At 31.8% G+C, this 20,788-nt stretch overlaps 2 protein-coding genes and 2 non-coding genes across 4 annotated transcripts; all 4 read left to right on the forward strand.

The window, feature by feature from the left end:
• Positions 1-1,677: 1,677 nt before the first annotated feature.
• On the forward strand, positions 1,678-4,580 carry LOC105798555 (rRNA 2'-O-methyltransferase fibrillarin 2). The gene is made up of 7 exons (XM_012628667.2): positions 1,678-1,797; positions 1,949-2,247; positions 2,438-2,533; positions 2,629-2,706; positions 2,789-2,965; positions 4,029-4,097; positions 4,248-4,580. Exons 1-7 carry the CDS (start codon positions 1,782-1,784, stop codon positions 4,422-4,424), a joined length of 912 nt encoding a protein of 303 aa, XP_012484121.1. The 5' UTR covers positions 1,678-1,781; the 3' UTR covers positions 4,425-4,580.
• Positions 3,272-3,344, forward strand: LOC128033007 (small nucleolar RNA snoR60). Its single transcript, XR_008189343.1, has one exon. It is a non-coding gene; the product is annotated as a small nucleolar RNA snoR60 (small nucleolar RNA).
• Positions 3,560-3,626, forward strand: LOC128033010 (small nucleolar RNA snoR60). Its single transcript, XR_008189345.1, has one exon. It is a non-coding gene; the product is annotated as a small nucleolar RNA snoR60 (small nucleolar RNA).
• Positions 4,581-12,475: 7,895 nt separating the features above from the next.
• LOC128032561 (uncharacterized) lies at positions 12,476-13,516 on the forward strand. Its single transcript, XM_052621176.1, has 2 exons — positions 12,476-12,694; positions 12,929-13,516. The coding sequence occupies exons 1-2, from the start codon at positions 12,476-12,478 to the stop codon at positions 13,514-13,516; spliced, it is 807 nt and encodes a 268-aa protein (XP_052477136.1).
• The last annotated feature ends 7,272 nt before the right edge of the window (positions 13,517-20,788 follow it).

A 20,788-nucleotide genomic window follows, 5' to 3' on the forward strand; every position in this document is an offset into this window, starting at 1 on the left:
ATGACCTAATTGACAAAAGCAATTAATCAAGATGCTCAAAGAATAAACATTATGGGGAACTCCTAATAATTCCATCTGGCTACACATAAAAACAACAGTGGCATAATGTTTCATTCTAACAATGGCTCTTAATAATCAAGTGAATTCCAACTCTTCTTATCAACCATAGCTCTTCGAGCCTTCTATAGTAAGATATCAGAGAAGGAAGAAAACTTATAATACCAGTCCTACGTAAAGACTCTTTCCATCGCTCGAATGAAGGTTAAAGACAGAGTATAGATTTGATTTCGGACTAGGGAAACTATGCTACATCCCCGAAGGGATAGCCTAAGAATTAGCTATAAATCCCTACTTCTATTAAAAGTTGATCAGAAAAAGGGCATGTCTGCAACGTCTCTAGTTTTCTCCGGGCGAGGGCCCGAACCTCTGATAAGTTTATATAAATAAATTTGAAATAGAGCTTCATTTACCTTAAATACGACTGCTCTAAACTCTGATGGAGGACCGAAGGTGGATCGGTGGAGGTGAACCTTGATTTTGGAATTGAGAAAAAAAGGGAGGAGGCCGCACGTCTGAGTTAGGGATTTTGGATACCTGGAAGTGAAACAAAGTTAAAAACAATTAAACAAAGTTACAAAAAGTAGTATATTTTTAAAATAAAAAATATATTAAATTAATATATAAATCGGGCCGGGCCCGAGCCAAAAATATTTTACCCGAGGCCCGGCCTTTTTTTAAACGGGCATCATTTTTTGCCCAAACTCATATTTCGAGCCTATATTTTTACCCAAAACCTCTCATTTTTCGAGGGGGCCGTCGGGCCGGGCCATGAACACCTCTAATTTAATGTAAAATATTTTTAAAATACCTTTACCCCTTTTGATATTTTAGAGCCTAACAATTTCCTTTTCTTATTTATTATTTATTATATTAATAAAAATTCAAATACTTTTTCTTTTACTTATTTTTTCTCTCTTTCATGTGGTAATCGATTTAATAGGTTAAAGGATACAACCGATTTTCCAAAATTCTACTACACTTTTCTCAAAAAATCAATGTGGCCTCATTAAAGGTTGAATGATATTGTTATTTCAATTTAACATTTAATTTCAACCTTAGATTATTTTAAATCTCATGGAATCTCTTCATAAAAAGATCTCACTCTAATTATCACCCAAATATACAAAGAATACAGAAATGATTTACTTTAATATTTTTGACCCACTTATGTTGTTTGCAAGAGGAAGGGGTTTCGACACACCCTAGAAGTGTTTCTAAAATGTGCTTAACTTTTAGGCTAAACAAAGAAGAATGATGGTTTTAACTATTATTTATAATTTAATATTTTTATATAACATTATTATTAAATATATAATTACTTATTTCAAATATATATCATTATATATTTCAACTTGTAATAATTATGTTTTAATATTACAAATATTATTTATATATTTAAATCAAAATTTTATAAATAATTAATATTAAATACCTAAAAATATTTAAATTTATTTTCATATATTAAAATATTAATAATAAATTACCATAAATCATAATTTTATATTTTTACCCAAATATTCAGTTAAATTTTTTCTTTTTATCTTTTTTACTTTACAGCCTAAACTAGCCCTTAATAAACCCTACATTTTTTAACATATAAACCCTAGTTTGTTGTATATAAGGTATAAACCCTAACATTTGCCTCCAACATTGCTTCGCTTCTCACTCTGTTTCTCTAGTTTCCCTCATTTCGCTCTCTTTGGTTCCAAAGTCTCCCAGAGATGGGACCTCCAAGAGGTGACCGTGTCTCTTCTTTTTCTTTGTGATTTAAAGCAGCATATGCATTTAATAGTTTGGAGCTAAGAAGCAGCTTACTACTCCGTTTGTCTATTTTTCTAAAGTTGTTTGGAGACTCGTTTTGTATTTCTAATAGTTTGGTTATGTGCAGGCCGTGGTGGTGGTGGTGGGTTTAGGGGCAGAGGTGATGGAGGGAGAGGGAGAGGTGGTGGTGGAAGAGGTGGCGATAGAGGGGGCAGTGCCACGAAGTCCCGAGGTGGTGGGCGTGGTGGCCGCGGTGGAGGAAGAGGGGGTGGAGGAAGAGGTGGAATGAAAGGTGGGAGCAAGGTTATAGTAGAGCCCCATAGACACGAGGGAGTTTTTGTTGCAAAGGGTAAAGAAGATGCTCTTGTTACTAAGAATATGGTCCCTGGTGAAGCTGTCTACAATGAAAAAAGGATTGCTGTTCAGGTCATCTTGTCTTTCTATTAACCAAGTCCATTTCCTTTATCATATTTTGTCCTACATGATAGTACAAATGATATATTGAATTTGCTCTGTATAGCCAATTGGGTTTTGTGCTCTTCCACTTGACTTGTGTTGATAAGAGTGATTAATTTTGTCATGAGAAATTGAGGGTCTTAGAACTTTGACTTAACAGAATGAAGATGGGACCAAAGTTGAATACAGGGTTTGGAATCCTTTCCGATCCAAGTTGGCAGCTGCGGTTCTTGGTGGTGTAGATAATATATGGATTGTAAGCTTTCATCAATCAATTTAATTTTGTTCAATATACCTATATATATCCATCATAAAACCTGTCTAATTTGATATTATTGTGGTTTAATCAAGAAACCTGGTGCTAAGGTTCTTTACCTTGGAGCTGCTTCTGGTACTACTGTTTCTCATGTATCTGACGTTGTTGGTCCTGTAAGTATAGTATTGCTCTAAACATTATCTTTGTTTGTATGCATCTTGCAAAGTTGCTTATTTTTGTCTGTTTATTCATTAGAATGGGGTGGTTTATGCTGTGGAATTTTCTCACCGAAGTGGTAGAGACTTGGTAAACATGGCTAAGAAGCGAACAAATGTTATACCTATCATTGAAGATGCCAGGCATCCGGCTAAATATAGGATGCTAGTTGGCATGGTGGATGTGATATTTTCTGATGTTGCTCAGCCTGATCAGGTTTGCTTGAGTGTTTGTGGCTCTTTTTTTTTTTCAATTTATGATTTACCAAGTAGCGAAAAAGAATTGCAAATATCAGTTTCTTCTTTGCCATATTAACTGTAGCCTGAGATCGTGCTGTAGTCTGATCTTGATGGTGTACGTTGCACTTGTGTGCTCTCTGTTTATATCATTCATATATGCATCCTGCGTATGTAAATTTGCTTGGTTTCTTTCTCCTTTGGCTTTGTATTTGTTTATTCTTTATTCTTTGGTTTTCATCAAGTACTCTATCTTCACATGTGCTAAGTAGCTTTAACTTAGCCTATGCATATGATGAACTCTACTCGGATTCCCCTTCAAGACATAATGGGTGATGCAAACTCGAGTTTCTGATGCAATATTTATTTGTTAACTTTGAATAGTTTGCTAATTTTTCTAGAAAACTTTTTTCCTGGATATTGTGTTTCCGGGTCTTTTTCCATACTGATAACAAGTATTTGGCTACAAGAAGTTGAAATTTATATATGCTTCCTTTTGGATTTACGTCCATGAAACTTTTGTGTGGTTCCCTCACTCTTTTACCATTTTCTGTTATTTGTTGACTTCATAGCTATGCAAGTGATGGATGCTTGGATTCCCCTTGACATCATGGATGGTGCAATACCGAGATTCAGATGCTTTGAATGTTTCTATAATGTTGTCTAAAGTTTTTGCAACTTTTTTTTATTTTTTTGGTTTTAAAATAAGCATTGATTTCTTTACTCTCTTAATATCAGTAATTAAATGTATATTCATTTCTTTTAAAGTTATTTTTCAATTACTTCGTTGTTAAAACATGTCAGTCTCTCACACTAGTATTCAGAAACTACTTTTCATTGCTTCATTCTTTTCTTTCCACGTGCATTGCTAAAAATTGAAAAGGAGATTAGTTCCGTTGGTGCTCTTTTGATTGCTCTTTATGTCCACTGGCAAGCCTCCAGCATGCTCAACTTATCTGATATCCTTTGCTGATGGAGATGAGTTGAGTCATTATCTTCCTGCTTTCTTTTTGTTTCTTAGTAATTGATTGTTCCTTTTGCAGGCTAGGATTTTGGCTTTGAATGCATCATATTTCCTGAAAGCTGGAGGTCATTTTGTTATTTCAATTAAGGTTAGTGCTTGAAAATTTTGGGATTTCGAATTTTAAATGTGAAATTTATTACTTTTTGGAGACACGGAAGTTCTTGCGACTTCAATTTGTTTAGAAGCCTTCAGTACATAATGTTGTCCTAAACTGGAATGGATATCTGATTGTTTTCAGGCAAACTGCATCGACTCCACTGTTCCTGCTGAGGCTGTATTCCAGAGTGAGGTTAAGAAATTGCAACAGGAGCAATTCAAGCCTTTTGAGCAAGTCACCCTTGAACCTTTCGAGCGCGACCATGCTTGTGTTGTTGGTGGCTACCGGATGCCGAAGAAACAGAAAGCGGCAGCTTAATGTTTCTAATCCGTTTTTTGTTTGTTAGAAAAGAGAATGCAATCTCAGATAGAGTTAAGAAAATGGCTCTTCAGCTTTTACTGTAATGTTTCATCACTGTTTCTGCAGAACTATCAGTGATTTATTTTATGGTAAACTACATCACAGTACACCTAACTATTGCCCTTTTCTCTTTCTTGGTGGCCCAACTATCAATTGTTTTAATTTGGTTACTCAATTAATTGAGATTGTTTTCTTGGTTAAGTGCCATTAAATCTTTAAAGGTAGGGTGATGTAGCAATTAAAAAATCAGTACAATAATAAATTTAATTTTAACTTTTATTTATTATATTAATTTAGTTATAATCTTAAAAATTTACAAATAGTTTTGATCTTCAAAATTTATCTTTTCCTTCTGCATTCCCACAGCCACTATCAGCATTACCTCAATCTCTCTTTCTGCCTTTCTCCAAAAATAACTTTGCTTTTCTTGGAGGCTTTGATAGAAAAAATAAAGCGTACATGTTTGTCAAGAAACAAACCTGGAGAGATCTACATGACAGAGTAATGAACGAACTTTAGAGCACCCTCTAAAATTGCTGTTGCCGTTTCAAGATATCGATATTAGCTTTGACAAGAGATTGTAGATTCGCCGGTGAAAACCTTACCGCTTCATCGTCAATATATGGAACTTAGTTTTAAAATTTTTTCTCTAACTTACTTTTCATCCACCATCCTCCTCTACTTTGTAAAAATCTTTCCTTTATTATTATTTTCATTCTGTAAATTTTTTATAATTATCTACTGTCTCCCGTGTCTCCAATAATTGGTATCAAAGCATCAGTGTAACGTTTTCTGAAGAAATAATATCGTAGTATTCATTATAAGTTCTTATCCTTTATTTCCAGTTCTGTTTATTTCATGTTGGTTTATCTTAAAACTCATATATCTGTTATTCTGTCTTACTATAGCGTATTTATCTCTGGGTGAGACTATTGACATTTTAAAGTAAGAAAATCTAAAGATAACAGACGGTTTTAGACACCTAAGATAAATTTCATGGAAGAAACCGATTGCCTATATAAGGATAAAATTTGCAATTATGCTATGTATATTGACTTTAAGAATGGAAACAATATTTCATCACTTAGTAAGGGTTTTAATAGTTTAATAGATATTACTTCTATATATTTTCATAAGTTATATAATAAAGTAAGCAAAATAGAACAAAAATAAATAATTTAGGAGAAGTTACGTAATTAGATTTGAACAACGAATCTAATGATATCATATCTGAAGTTAATAATAAATTAGAACAAGTTCTTATTAATAAAAATATAGAACAAGAAATAGATTTAGAACCTTTATATTATGGAAATAGTAATATAATATTAGCTTTGTCGGAGAAGAAGATACTTCCTCTCAAGAATCGTCTTCCAAAAGCAGAATACATAAAAATTTGAAAAACAAAAAGAAAATATATTTATCAACAAAATATGATTTTCAATCCTATAAAAACTTATAGAACATTGGAAGAATAAATTCACTAAGACATCTAATACAAATGAAAGAATAGAATATCTAAAACTAATAGAACAATTTTAGGAAAAACATAAAGACCTATTTATATTATTTAATTATCATTATATGTTAAACTATGACACTACAGTAGTAGTAGTTTTAATAATTCGATAATTCTATAAACTTGGAAGATATAAATGTTACTAGTTACAAATCGATGAAGAAAATACTTCACAGATGAAGAAGAAAATATAGAAATACAGAACCAATGGATATTGATCAAGCAGATCAAGATCCTTATGGAAAAAGAAAACTAGAGCCAGATCTTCAAAAAGATGATTATTTAAGATCTTTTCATAAAAACTATAAACAAGTTGAAATTACAACTAGAATTTTTGGTAATCAAACTGAAAATATTGCTACTAATGAAATAAAATCTAAAAATTTAGGAGAATCATCTACTCAACCAGTCCCACATAGGATAGATGATCTAAATAAAAGAAATGTTGCTCAAAGAGGAATATATTTAGATCTAACTAATCTTCCTATAGCAGACTATGAAAAAACCATAGATGATTGGGCACAGTCTAAGACTATAGTTGTTAACAACAACATGTGGTCAAAGGAAATTTTTTTAAATTAGTTTGTTGGAACATTTCAAGTAGATGTTCTACAATTAATGAGAAGATGAGAAGAATCAGAAAAAGAAAAAGAACAAAAAGGGCAATTAACCAACCAGATTCAAACTCCCAAAGATTTATTAAAAGGATTAACTTATATCCTAAAATCAAAATTTTGTGGATATACTAATAAAATAGATTAGAATTGTCTATCTAGTTATGTATTGTCAAAAATTAAATTATGTGATATCATATATCTACAAGAATTTTTAAAAGGTTTCTTCATGAATATCAAAAACTAAAAATGGAAACATAAATTTCGGAAAACCAATATTTCTATAAATTACCACCACCATGGGATGAGACTTGTATAAAACTACAATTCTTATTTAGAAAAGCATAGTAAAATATTTGGCGTAGAATGAGAAATCATAGATTCTATAGGAAATAGAATTAATTTTGCAAAATAAATAATAATGATTTATAATTGTTTACAAAGTAAGGCCTCTAAACAAATTAAGCATAAACTAAGTAATAAACATTGTACAAAAATTCTAGAAAAGCGAATGGGAATTTGGATGTAATCAATACGTCCAAATACTTATAAAAAACATAAAAAGAAAAATAGAAGATATAAGCTAGTCGATGACAACTAGGAAATAAGAAAAATTCTGGTTATAATAAAAGAAAAGATTTATTAGAAGAAAAACTTCTAAAATCCTAAAAAAATGTAAATGTTTCATATGTGATGAAGAAGATCATATAGCACCAAATTGTCCTAATAAAGGAAAAAGTGCAAGAAAAATGATTAAAACACTTGAAGAACAAGATTTAGAAATATGTTTAAAAGAGGAAATAAATCCTAAGGAAATATTATACAATTAATATCGAAATGATTTTGATACAGATGATGAAGAATATATATTTATGTTTAATATAGAAAGCAATTCTAATAATCAATTAGAAGAAATTCTTAAGAATGAACAACAAGATATAAAATTAGGAAATATAATCGAAGAAGAAAAAGACTTTTCTAATGAAATGATAGAAAAAATTAATAAAAATCATATTTCTAAAGAAGAAATTTATAAAATATCTAAATATAAAATATGGTGTCAAAGATATATAGAAAAATAAGTGGTAATACAGTTGCCAAAAACAATAGAAGTGGATTAATAGAAATCCCACTATTTAATAAAGATAAAATTAAGAGGATTAAAAGAAATATCCCCAAGTTAGATATATACATTTAGGAATTATAATGATAACTATAAGAGCATTGTTTAGAAAAGATCATGATATACCAATAATACCGATTTTATTAGATAAAAGATTTGAAAATCCAATAAAAGCACTTATTGGAGGAATTCAATCAAATTTGCACGGATTTAAATTTAAACCAAATTACTTTATATCTATTATAGATCCTTTGATAGAAGAATGTTTATGTCTTAGAATCCGCACAAAAATTTGAAATTAATGATTTAGCTAAAATCTAGCAATCAGTTGGATTTCTCTTAATGAATATACTATTACAATGAAGTAGAAATCAAAGAAATTAATAATAAAATTATTGAACTCTTTAAATCTAATAAAATCACTACTAAAATACAACCAAAATTATTACATTTAAGAGATTTCTCAATACCAAGAGATTGGATGATAGATTGGATAAATAATGCAAGTACTTCTAAACCAGTAAGTACAATAGAATATGTGTTGTCTGGTGATAAATTATATTTTAAAAATACAGCTATAACAAATACAAATAATAATTTGGTTTTACCCTCAAATACTCAAATAGAGGAAGATGAGGAAAATCCAAGTAGAAGTTCTGTATCATCAACAACACTAATAGGAATGAAAATAGATCATATTCCTATTTTTCCCACAGAACTAAGTAGAAACTTTGTATCTTCTACAACCACTAGAATGGAAGAAATACAAACTTCGATAATACTCCAACAAATGAAACTGGGAACAAGTGATGTAATTACATTTTAAATTTTCAATTTAGGAAATATTATGCATATATTGAAATTATATTTTAATTTAGAGAATATAAAACATATTTTTATATATATGCTTTACTAGATACTAGAGCTACAACTAGTAGTTGCGAGAAAAATGTCATTCATTTAGAAAAATGGGAACCTATGAAGCATCCAATAAGAGCCATACAAATAGATGGTAACGAAATCATAATTCAATATAAAGCTAGAAACGTACCAATTTATATAAATAATGTAAAATTTGTGATACCTAAAATATTATGCTTTCCGAAATGCAGGAGACATATTATTAGGTAATAATTTTATATATCAACATTTGCCATTTTCTATTGATAGAAATTTAATTATGTTATCGTAGAAAAACTTCTATAGAAATACCATTAGTAGAAAATCATAAATTTGTTTGTTATAAAAATTTACACCACCAAGAAAAGAACAAATTAAACAACTTGAAACAAGTCATTGGTTGTTTAAAATATTAGATAATAATTTTAGTGAAAAACCATTAAAATTATGGCAAAATAGCCCTAGATATTGTGATATTAAATTAGAAAATCCCAATAAAATTATTAGAGTGAAACCAATGATCTATACTAAATAAGATATAGATGAATTTGACATACAAATTAAGGAATTACTAGAAAAAAAGATTAATAGAAAAACTAATAATCCACACTCTAGTCCAACTTTATTGTAATAGCCTGAATTTTTAGTGGTGTCGGAATGGTGATTCGAGATCACTAAATCTGACAAACGAGTAGAAAATATTATAAATTTAGTAAGTATAAGTTAAATGTGAAGTTAGGAAAATTTTTGAAATAGTGAATAGTGTACTAGGAATAAATATTAAAATAATTAAAATAAAAACGAGGTATCGAGACCTCAAGATTTTAAACCGAGCCATAAATATTTTTAGAAATATTTATAGAGTGTCATTGAGTTGGTATTAAAGTTTAGTTAGAAAATTTTAACGTTTGGATAGTTAATTAACTAAAAGGACTAAATTGGGAATAGTGTAAAATTTGTTAAATTGTGATTAAATAGCTTAAGTGACTAAAGTGGAGGGATTTAAAGGCTATTAGGCCCAAATTATATGGGCTGGACGGTTGGGTAAGAAAAATCAGCAGAATGTAAGGAGAAACAGGGCAAAATTGGAAACTTAACAAATTAAACATTTAAAACAAAGACAAAAGTGAAAATCTAGAGATCTCTTCACAATTAATCAGCAAAAACGCCATAGGAGGTCTGGAATAAGCTGGTTTTTCATATTTTTGAATCATGTAAGTTTAATTCTTGATTATTTCTTCTAATTTTGTGATTTTGATACTTTTACAATTAGGTCCAACTAATTATTTCATTAGTTTTTGATTCCATGGCTGATTTTGAAAGTTACCATTGATTAGTGTTGGATTTTTATGATGAATAAACATGAAATTGAAGCTTTAATTTTGTTATATGATGATTTTATTAAGTAATTTTGATAGAAATTGATTTTAGGGACCTAATTGTGAAAAAGTTGGGAATTAAGGTTTGGTGTTGCGGTTTTGAGTATGAAAGGCTATGTAGTAGTCTAAAATAGTTGGAAAAGGTGTTAATTGAGAAAAATTAGATCAATTGAGGGGTTAATTGAGTAGGGATCAAATTGTAAAAACTGTAAAGTTTGGGGTAAAAGTGTAATTTCGAAAATTAAAGGGCATAAATTGTGAAATGAATTAGAATTGAATTAAATGCTGATGAATGAATAAATTTGCATTTTAGATCGAGAACTTGAAACAAGTCGAGGAAAAGAAAAAGTAGCCGATTAGTCCCTGAACTTTTACAAATTCTGCAAATCGATCCAGGTAAGTTCATATGGCTGAAATTTAATGATTAAATGTTAATTTCATGAATTATACAATGTATGGTGAAATGTATTTATTGTTGAAATGAGAATAAAATAAAATGTGAAAATCGAATAAATGATCAAATTAAGTGGAACGTTGATTTGAGTACTTCGATCAAGTGACAAAGTGATAAGTGGTAGTTTTAGCTACACTTATCTGATTAAGAAACAAAGTGATAAGTGGTTACACTTATCGATCAAGAAACAAAGTGATAAGTGGTTACACTTATCGATCAAGAAACAAAGTGATAAGTGGCTACACTTATCGATCAAGTGATAAAGTGATAAGTGGTAGCTTCACTACACTTATCCGATCAAGTGGTAAAGTGATAAGTGGTAGCCTAGCTACACTTATCGATCAAGGACAAGTGATAAGAGGTCATATGGCAAAGTGAAAGTGAAGTACTCAAATTTCCATAACTGTTCCTTAATTTTGATCAAGGATGGTAAGTGACAAATGGGCCCAAAGGAATTATGGTAAAAGAATAAGTAGTAGTGAGTTTATACCAAGGAACTCACCAAAGATTGTGGTTGACAGTAAATTTAGTAATGGTGTATATTGTATAAGTGTACAAGTGTTTGGTAAGATTTATGTTTTATGCCTATGAACTTACTAAGCTTTTCTATAAGCTTACATGTGTGTGTTTATTGTTTTGTAGATTAACGTATTTATACATTCGGAGGATCGGATCTACATCAAGAATCACACTACCCGGATATACTCCGTAGTTTATGTTAAGCAACTTTTGGATTTATATGGCATGTATAGGGAATTGAAGTAAAAAGTAAATTTGAATGTTATGGTTGCGTTAGATATCGAAATATATACATGTTTTAGTTTGAAATGGTTGATTGGTTGAACTTCATTAGTATTTAAATGAAGTAGATGAAATCTGGAATTGGTTGTGATTTGAAATTTGCAGGAAAGTTAGACAATTATAAAGGGTTATATTGAATTTTTTAAAAATTGCAATGGAGCAGTTCTTGGACAGCAGCATTGATGTAACTTTTAAAAATCACCAAAAATAGTGGAAATAGAATTAGAAGTTGAGTGAGATATGAAATTAAAGCTGAAAGAGTCTACTTTCATAGGAAAGAAGTGGAGTAAGCAAAAGAATTATATACTTTTAGATATTTGAATTTTAGTGAAACAGGGCAAGAATGTTTTGAAGTCCCTGTTCTGACTTTAGAAATTCATTAAAAATTGTACAGAAGGAATTTTGAGTTATAATTTATATGTATAGACTCATTAATGAGTCTATTTTCAGTAGAAATAATTTTAATCACCATATGAAGCCTTTAATAAGAGATAATTAAATTTTTGTGATGAGTGGTTAGGATAGTCGATTAGTGAAACAGGGGAGACTTCAACTAATAAACTGTACTAATTGGCTAAAGTAAAAATTCTGAAAAATTTATGGTGAATAGATATATGAGTCTATTTTTATGGAAAATTTACGGATCTAAATTTCGAGTTTCGTAGCTTGAATTATAATTATTTTAGTGACTGCTGTACAGGAGGACAGCTTTATTATGAATGATGAAATTAAATTTGAAAGTAAATTTTTATGCCCCGAACTTTTAAGTTAAGTCAAGTAACGCCTCATGCTCGACTCCGGCCATGGTCTCGGGTAAGAGGTGTTACATTTTAGTGGTATCAGAGCCCGGTTTAGCCGGTCCTCGGAATATGTGTGAAGTGTAAAGTGTTTAGAAATACATGCCATATAAATCTGTGATAGTGTGATGTGTATGATCCGATCTAATCTTTGTTATTTTTATAGATACTCTCGATTATAAAGATGTCAAATTTACGAACGCATTGATCAAGAAGAAGTTAACGATGAGAGCATGAATTCGAACAAAGAGCAAGCGGTGATGTTCGATTTCCCAAATGCGAGAGCATGAATTAAAGAATATGATTTATGGGATTATGAATCGGTGGTATCTTGAAATGAGGCAAGAAAGAAATCAAGTGAACCACCTCCTCCCTATTGCTCCATCGATGGTACCCCGGTTGCTCCTCCACCTCCTACAACGATGAATCTAGTAAGCGTTCTCCATTGGAAAGGCTTAGAAAACTTGGAGCCAAGAATTTTGGGAAGGACTGATGATGATCCCGTCAAAGCTGAATATTGGTTACAGAGTTTGATAAGAATTTTTAAAGAAATGGCTTGCTCACCGGATGACTATTTGAGATGTCTTGTGTCTCTGTTGAAAGAAGAAGCTTATAGTTGGTGGGAGACGATCGAGGTCGTGGTTCCGCAGAGAAAATTTCTTGGGAATTTTTCCAAAATGAATTTAAGAAGAAATATGTGGGCGATCGGTATTTGGATAAAAGAAAAGGGAATTTCTCGACCTCTGACGTGGAAATAAATCAGAGTTGAATATGAAAGAGAATTTGTCTACCTCAAGCAAATATGCCCGAGACATTGTACCTCATCAAGAAGAAATGTGTATCCGGTTTGAAGAAGGGTTAAATGATGAAATTAGAATGATGATTGGGGTAATGAAATACGAGAGTTCGTTGTTCGTCACGACCGTGCTCAAAAGCTTGAAGAAGTATACAACAGAAAAATGCAGAGGGATCGAAAAAGTAAAGAGCCATTCAAAAGAGGTGCTTCTAAGTCATTTTCAGATTTTCCGGTGAAGAAATCTAGAGAAGAAATTAATCGAACTACATCGATTATCGGGAGATCGGCAGAGATAGACCAAGACAATCGATTTGTGGTATTCGATAGACCTGTAGCAAGTGTGAGCAGTGTTCAGAATGCTTCACGACCTAAGTGTCAATATTGTGGAAGATATCATTTCGGAGAATGCAGGACTAAGATGGGGGCTTGTTATAAATGTGGGGCTACTGATCATCTTATTCGAGATTGTCCCTATTGCAAAAAGATGAAGTGGAACAGAAAGAGATACAGAGAACCATTCCTCAAAGAAGTAGACGTTCGGGCCAGAGCAGTGCTACAGGGACTACCCGTTCGGGTACGAGGGAATCAGTTGGTCGATCAGAGAATAGAGCACCAGCACGTACCTACGCCATTCGAGCAAGGGAAGAAGCTACGGCTCCTGATGTAATTGCTGGTACTTTCTATCTTTATGATGTTATTGTTTATGCATTGATAGACCCTGGATCTACTCATTCATATATTTGCACTATGTTAGCATCTGAAAAGAATTTATCTGTTGAGTCCACTGAATTTGATATACAAGTTACAAATCCATTAGGTCATAGTGTGATGGTTAATTTAATATGTCGTAATTGTCCACTGAAAGTGAAAGGCTATGAATTCCCCGCTGATTTGATGTTGTTACCCTTTCGGGAATTTGACATTATTCTGGGGATGGACTGGTTAATGAGGCACGATGCGGTGGTGAATTGTCGTGATAAGCAAATCAGTTTGAAATGTCAAACAGGAGATGTAATCTCAGTTGGGTCAGAAAATATGGGCGATACAGTCAGAATTATTTCAGCTCTCTCTGCTCAGAGATTATTACGCAAAGGCAATGAAGCATTCTTGGCCTATATCCTTGATACTCGGGGTTCTGATTTAAAGCTCGAACAAGTGCCAGTGGTGAATGAATTTCCTGATGTGTTCCTCAAGAGTTACCGGTCTACCACCTGATAGAGAAGTTGAATTTGTAATTGATGTGATTCCCGGAACAACTCCTATATCAATGACACCGTACAGAATGGCTCCAGCGGAATTAAAAGAGTTGAAGGCGCAGTTGCAGGAGTTATTAGATAAAGGGTTCATCAGACCGAGTATGTCGCCTACAGGGTGCACTGTCTTGTTTGTGAAAAGAAGGACGGTTCTTTAAGACGTGTATAGATTACGAGCGGTTGAATAAGGTAACAGTAAAGAATAAATATCCTTTGCCTCGTATTGATGATCTGTTTGATCGGTTGAAAGGTCTTCTGCAGATTTTCCAAGATAGACCTTCGATCCGGTATTATCGTTGAAAGTTAAAGAGTGTGATGTCGAAAAGCGCCTTTCGAACTCGATATGGTCATTATGAATTTTTGGTGGTGCCATTTGGTTTAACCAATGCTCCTGCTGCTTTTATGGATTTGATGAATAGAATTTTTCAGTCATATTTGGATAGATTTGTGGTTGTGTTCATTGACGATGTATTGATTTATTCAAAGACAGAGTCCGAACATGCACAACATCTAAGGATTGTATTACAGACTTTACGGGAGAAACAGTTATATGCGAAATTCAGCAAATGTGAATTTTGGCTTCGTGAAGTTGCGTTTTTGGGTCATATGGTATCGGTGATGGAATAAGAGTGGATCCAAGTAAGATAGCGGCGGTGGTAAATTGGAAAGTTCAAAGAATGTTCTTCAAGTACGGAGCTTTCTAGGATTGGCGAGTTATTATCGCCGATTTGTCAAAGATTTCTCAATGATTACCTTACCGTTGACTCGATTACTACAAAAGAATGTTGAATTTATATGGTCGACGAATGTCGCAGAGTTTCGATCGGTTGAAAAGATGTTGACAGAGGCTCCAGTGTTGACTCAACCGAATCCAGCGTACTGCTTTGTAGTATATAGTGATGCGTCTCTCGAGTGGTTTGGGTTGTGTACTTATGCGATCGGGAAAAGTGGTGGCATATGCTTCCGACAACCTGAAACCGCACGAGAAGAATTATCCTACACATGATTTGGAATTGGCAGCGATCGTGTTTGCTTTGAAAATATGGAGACACTACTTATATGGTGAGAAATGTTACGTGTATACTGATCATAAAAGCTTGAAGTATTTAATGACTCAGAAAGAGTTAAATTTGAGACAGAGACGATGGTTAGAGTTGCTGAAAGATTATGATCTTGTCATTGACTATCACCCAGGGAAAGCAAATGTCGTAGCAGATGCACTTAGTGAAATCATCATTATTTGCATTACGGGCATTGAGTGCTCATTTATCTATTAATGAGGATGGTTCTATACTAGCGAATTAAAAGCTAAACTGTGTTCTTTCAATGATTCGGAATTACAAGATGAAGACCCAAAATAGATGCTAAAACGACAGATGGTTCAAAATGAGTTAAGCTCGAATACTCCATTGATGAAAATGGTATGTTATATTATCGTAATAGAATATGTGTTCCAAATAATTTAGACTTGAAAATGATATTTTATCGAGGCTCACAGAGTATGTGTTCTATTCACCGGGAGTACAAAATGTATTGTGATTTGAAGAAAATGTATTGGTGGCTGGAATGAAACGAGAAATCTGTGAATATGTAGTAAGATGTTTGATTTGTCAACGGTGAAAGCCGAGCATCAAGTGCTAAATGTGGTTGTTACTGACCCATTATGATTCCAGTGGAAATGGGAACATGTCACGATGGATTTTGTATCTGGATTACCAAGAACTCAAGAAGAAAGATTCGATATGGGTGATTGTTGATCGGTTAACTAAGTCGGCACATTTTATTCCAAATGTAATGCAGTTATCGACTTGAAAAGTTAAGCGGAGTTATATGTGTCGAGATAGTGAGGTTACATGGGTACCGATATCTATTATTTCGGATCGAGATCCGAGATTTACCTCGAGATTTTGGAGTAAATTACAGGAGGCTCTGGGCACCAAATTAAATTTCAATGACTTTTCATCCCTGCATGATGGGCGATCGAGCGAGTGATTGATTTTAGAAGATATGTTAAGGTGTTGTATACTTGAGTTCGGTGGCATTGGGAAAGGTATTTACCTTTAGCGAATTTGCTTATAATAATAGTTATCAAACTAGTATTAAAATGGCACCGTTTGAAGCTCAGATGGAAGAAAGTGTAGAACTCCATTATATTGGACTGAATTAAGTGAATCAAACCGGTGGGAGTGGACTTGATTCGGAAGCGAAGAAAAGTTCAGATTATTCGAGATTGTTTAAAAGTCGCCTCCGATCGGCAAAAATCATATGTAGATTTGAAGAGAAGGGATATAGAGTTTAGTGTGGGTGATCGTGTATTTTGAAAGTGTCACCGTGGAAGAAAGTTTTATGTTCGGCAGAAAGGAAAACTCATTACGATTTATCGGGTAGTATGAAATCATTGAAAGAATCGGTCCAGTAGCTTATAGATTGGCTTTGCCGGGAACTTGAAAATATTCATAATGTGTTTCATGTGTCTATGTTGAGACGGTATAGATCAGATCCATCACATGTAATTCCTCATACGGAAATAGAGCTCCAACCGACATGACTTATTCAGAGGAACCGGTGAAAATTTTAGCTCGGGAGGTTAAAGAGTTGAGGAATAAACGTGTACCACTAGTTAAGGTGTTATGGAATCGACATGGATCCGAGGAGGCAACCTGGAAACGGAGGAATTGATGAGATTTCGAGATCCGAATTTATTTCTGTCACGAAATTTGGGACGAAATTTCCTAAAAGGGGAGAGTTGTAATAGCTTTGAATTTTTAGTGGTGTCGGAATGGTGATTCGAGATCACTAAATCGACAAACGAGTAGAAAATATTATAAATTTAGTAAGTATAAGTTAAATGTGAAGTTAGGAAAATTTTTGAAATAGTGAATAGTGTACTAGGAATAAATATTAAAATAATTAAAATAAAAACGAGGTATCGAGACCTCAAGATTTTAAACCGAGCCATAAATATTTTTAGAAATATTTATAGAGTGTCATTGAGTTGGTATTAAAGTTTAGTTAGAAAATTTTAACGCTTGGATAGTTAATTAACTAAAAGGACTAAATTGGGAATAGTGTAAAATTTGTTAAATTGTGATTAAATAGCTTAAGTGACTAAAGTGGAGGGATTTAAAGGCTATTAGGCCCAAATTATATGGGCTGGACGGTTGGGTAAGAAAAATCAGCAGAATGTAAGGAGAAACAGGGCAAAATTGGAAACTTAACAAATTAAACATTTAAAACAAAGACAAAAGTGAAAAATCTAGAGATCTCTTCACAATTAATCAGCAAAAACGCCATAGGAGGTCTGGAATAAGCTGGTTTTTCATATTTTTGAATCATGTAAGTTTAATTCTTGATTATTTCTTCTAATTTTGTGATTTTGATACTTTTACAATTAGGTCCAACTAATTATTTCATTAGTTTTTGATTCCATGGCTGATTTTGAAAGTTACCATTGATGAGTGTTGGATTTTTATGATGAATAAACATGAAATTGAAGCTTTGATTTTGTTATATGATGATTTTATTAAGTAATTTTGATAGAAATTGATTTTAGGGACCTAATTGTGAAAAGTTGGGAATTAAGGTTTGGTGTTGCGGTTTTGAGTATGAAAGGCTATGTAGTAGTCTAAAATAGTTGGAAAAGGTGTTAATTGAGAAAAATTAGATCAATTGAGGGGTTAATTGAGTAGGGATCAAATTGTAAAAATTGTAAAGTTTGGGGTAAAAGTGTAATTTCGAAAATTAAAGGGCATAAATTGTGAAATGAATTAGAATTGAATTAAATGCTGATGAATGAATAAATTTGCATTTTAGATCGAGAACCTGAAACAAGTCGAGGAAAAGAAAAAGTAGCCGATTAGTCCCTGAACTTTTACAAATTCTGCAAATCGATCCAGGTAAGTTCATATGGCTGAAATTTAATGATTAAATGTTAATTTCATGAATTATACAATGTATGGTGAAATGTATTTATTGTTGAAATGAGAATAAAATAAAAATGTGAAAATCGAATAAATGATCAAATTAAGTGGAACGTCGGATTTGAGTACTTCTGATCAAGTGACAAAGTGATAAGTGGTAGTTTTAGCTACACTTATCTGATCAAGAAACAAAGTGATAAGTGGTTACACTTATCTGATCAAGAAACAAAGTGATAAGTGGTTACACTTATCTGATCAAGAAACAAAGTGATAAGTGGCTACACTTATCTGATCAAGTGATAAAGTGATAAGTGGTAGCTTCAGCTACACTTATCGATCAATGGTAAAGTGATAAGTGGTAGCCTAGCTACACTTATCTGATCAAGGACAAGTGATAAGAGGTCATATGGCAAAGTGAAAGTGAAGTACTCAAATTTCCATAACCGTTCCTTAATTTTGATCAAGGATGGTAAGTGACAAATGGGCCCAAAAGAATTATGGTAAAAGAATAAGTAGTAGTGAGTTTATACCAAGGAACTCACCAAAGATTGTGGTTGACAGTAAATTTAGTAATGGTGTATATTGTATAAGTGTACAAGTGTTTGGTAAGATTTATGTTTTATGCCTATGAACTTACTAAGCTTTTCTATAAGCTTACATGTGTGTGTTTATTGTTTTTGTAGATTAACGTATTTATACATTCGGAGGATCGGATCTACATCAAGAATCACACTACCAGATATACTCCGTAGTTTATGTTAAGCAACTTTTGGATTTATATGGCATGTATAGGAATTGAAGTAAAAGTAAATTTGAATGTTATGGTTGCGTTAGATATCGAAATATATACATGTTTTAGTTTGAAATGGTTGATTGGTTGAACTTCATTAGTATTTAAATGAAGTAGATGAAATCTTGGAATTGGTTGTGATTTGAAATTTGCAGGGAAGGTTAGACAATTATAAAGGGTTATATTGAATTTTTTAAAATTGCAATGGAGCAGTTCTTGGACAGCAGCATTGATGTAACTTTTAAAATCACCAAAAATAGTGGAAATAGAATTAGAAGTTGAGTGAGATATGAAATTAAAGCTGAAAGAGTCTACTTTCATAGGAAAGAAGTGGAGTAAGCAAAAGAATTATATACTTTTAGATATTTGAATTTTAGTGAAACAGGGCAAGAATGTTTTGAAGTCCCTGTTCTGACTTTAGAAATTCATTAAAAATTGTACAGAAGGAATTTTGAGTTATAATTTATATGTATAGACTCATTAATGAGTCTATTTTCAGTAGAAATAATTTTAATCACCATATGAAGCCTTTAATAAGAGATAATTAAATTTTAGTGATGAGTGGTTAGGATAGTCGATTAGTGAAACAGGGGAGACTTCAACTAATAAACTGTACTAATTGGCTAACGCAAAAATTCTGAAAAATTTATGGTGAATAGATATATGAGTCTAGTTTTATGGAAAATTTACGGATCTAAATTTCGAGTTTCGTAGCTTGAATTATAATTATTTTAGTGACTGCTGTACAGGAGGACAGCTTTATTATGAATGATGAAATTAAATTTGAAAGTAAATTTTTATGCCCCGAACTTTTAAGTTAAGTCAAGTAACGCCTCATGCTCGACTCCGGCCATGGTCTCGGGTAAGAGGTGTTACACTTTATGGTTAGAAATCATGCCGAAATAAAAAGAGAAAAAGCTAGAATAGTCATTAATTATAAAAGATTAAATCAAAAAATTATTTTTATGGTTATTTTATTCCAAGAAATGACGTTTTAATTAATCAAGCTAAACAAGCAAAATATTTTAGTAAATTTGAATGTAAATCGGGATTCTGGCAAATCATGCTAACAAAATAGTCCAAACCTTTAACAGCTTTTAGTGCACCTAATGGACATTATCAATGGAAAGTAATGGCATTTGGATTATGTAATGCATCACAAATCTTTCAAAGATGGATGGATTCTATATTTAATCAATATAAATTTTTTTGTATAGTTTATATAGATGATATTTTAATATTTTCAGATACATTATAATTACATAGAAAACATTTAAATATTATTTCTAAGGAATTCATAAAACATGGAATTATACTAAGTCCTAAGAAAATAGAGCTAGAAAAATTAGAAATAAAATTTTAGGATTAAAATTATTTGCAAATGGTATTAAACTATAAGATCATATTATAGTAAAAATAAAATAATTCCTTAAAAAATTGAAGATAAAAAGCGACTTCAAGTACAATTTCTAGGAATTATAAATTATGGAAGAAATTTATTTCCTAACCTATCTGAAAAAATAAGTATGTTATATGAAAAATTAAAAAAGGATAAACCATTTATCCGGTCTAAAACAGACTTGGAAATTATAAAAAATTTAAAATCTGAAATCAATCAAATTCTAAAAGTTTATTTACCTAAACAAGGTGATAAATTAATTTTAGAAACATATGCTTCACAAAATCATTGGGGTTGTATCTTAAAAGCCGAACAATAAATAACGAAGAATTAATATGTGGATATAGTTCGAGAAAATTTTAACCGAATGAAATTAATTATGTTATATATGAAAAGAATTATTAGCTATAAAGAAAGGAATAACAAATTTTCTTATATATTTAGCACCTGAAAAATTTATCATAAAACTAATAATCAAGCAGTTAAACATTTTCTTACTAATAAAAGTTTAGAAACTTTGCCTAGAAGAATTAGATGTTATAATGAATTACGTACTTTTAATTTTGAAGTTTTATAT

Source organism: Gossypium raimondii, chromosome 9, assembly GCF_025698545.1.
Source record: "Gossypium raimondii isolate GPD5lz chromosome 9, ASM2569854v1, whole genome shotgun sequence".
NCBI lineage: Eukaryota > Viridiplantae > Streptophyta > Magnoliopsida > Malvales > Malvaceae > Gossypium > Gossypium raimondii.

What these genes read in the sequence shown, in the direction of transcription:
- LOC105798555 (XM_012628667.2), top strand. An exon ending in GTGTAGATAATATATGGATT is followed by an intron (nt 2,534 to 2,628) that starts GTAAGCTTTCAT and finishes GGTTTAATCAAG; the next exon opens with AAACCTGGTGCTAAGGTTCT. An exon ending in ATGTTGCTCAGCCTGATCAG is followed by an intron (nt 2,966 to 4,028) that starts GTTTGCTTGAGT and finishes TTCCTTTTGCAG; the next exon opens with GCTAGGATTTTGGCTTTGAA.
- LOC128032561 (XM_052621176.1), top strand. Translation starts at nt 12,476, where the DNA reads ATGAATCTAGTAAGCGTTCTCCATTGGAAAGGCTTAGAAAACTTGGAG. An exon ending in GGGAGACGATCGAGGTCGTG is followed by an intron (nt 12,695 to 12,928) that starts GTTCCGCAGAGA and finishes TGATGAAATTAG; the next exon opens with AATGATGATTGGGGTAATGA.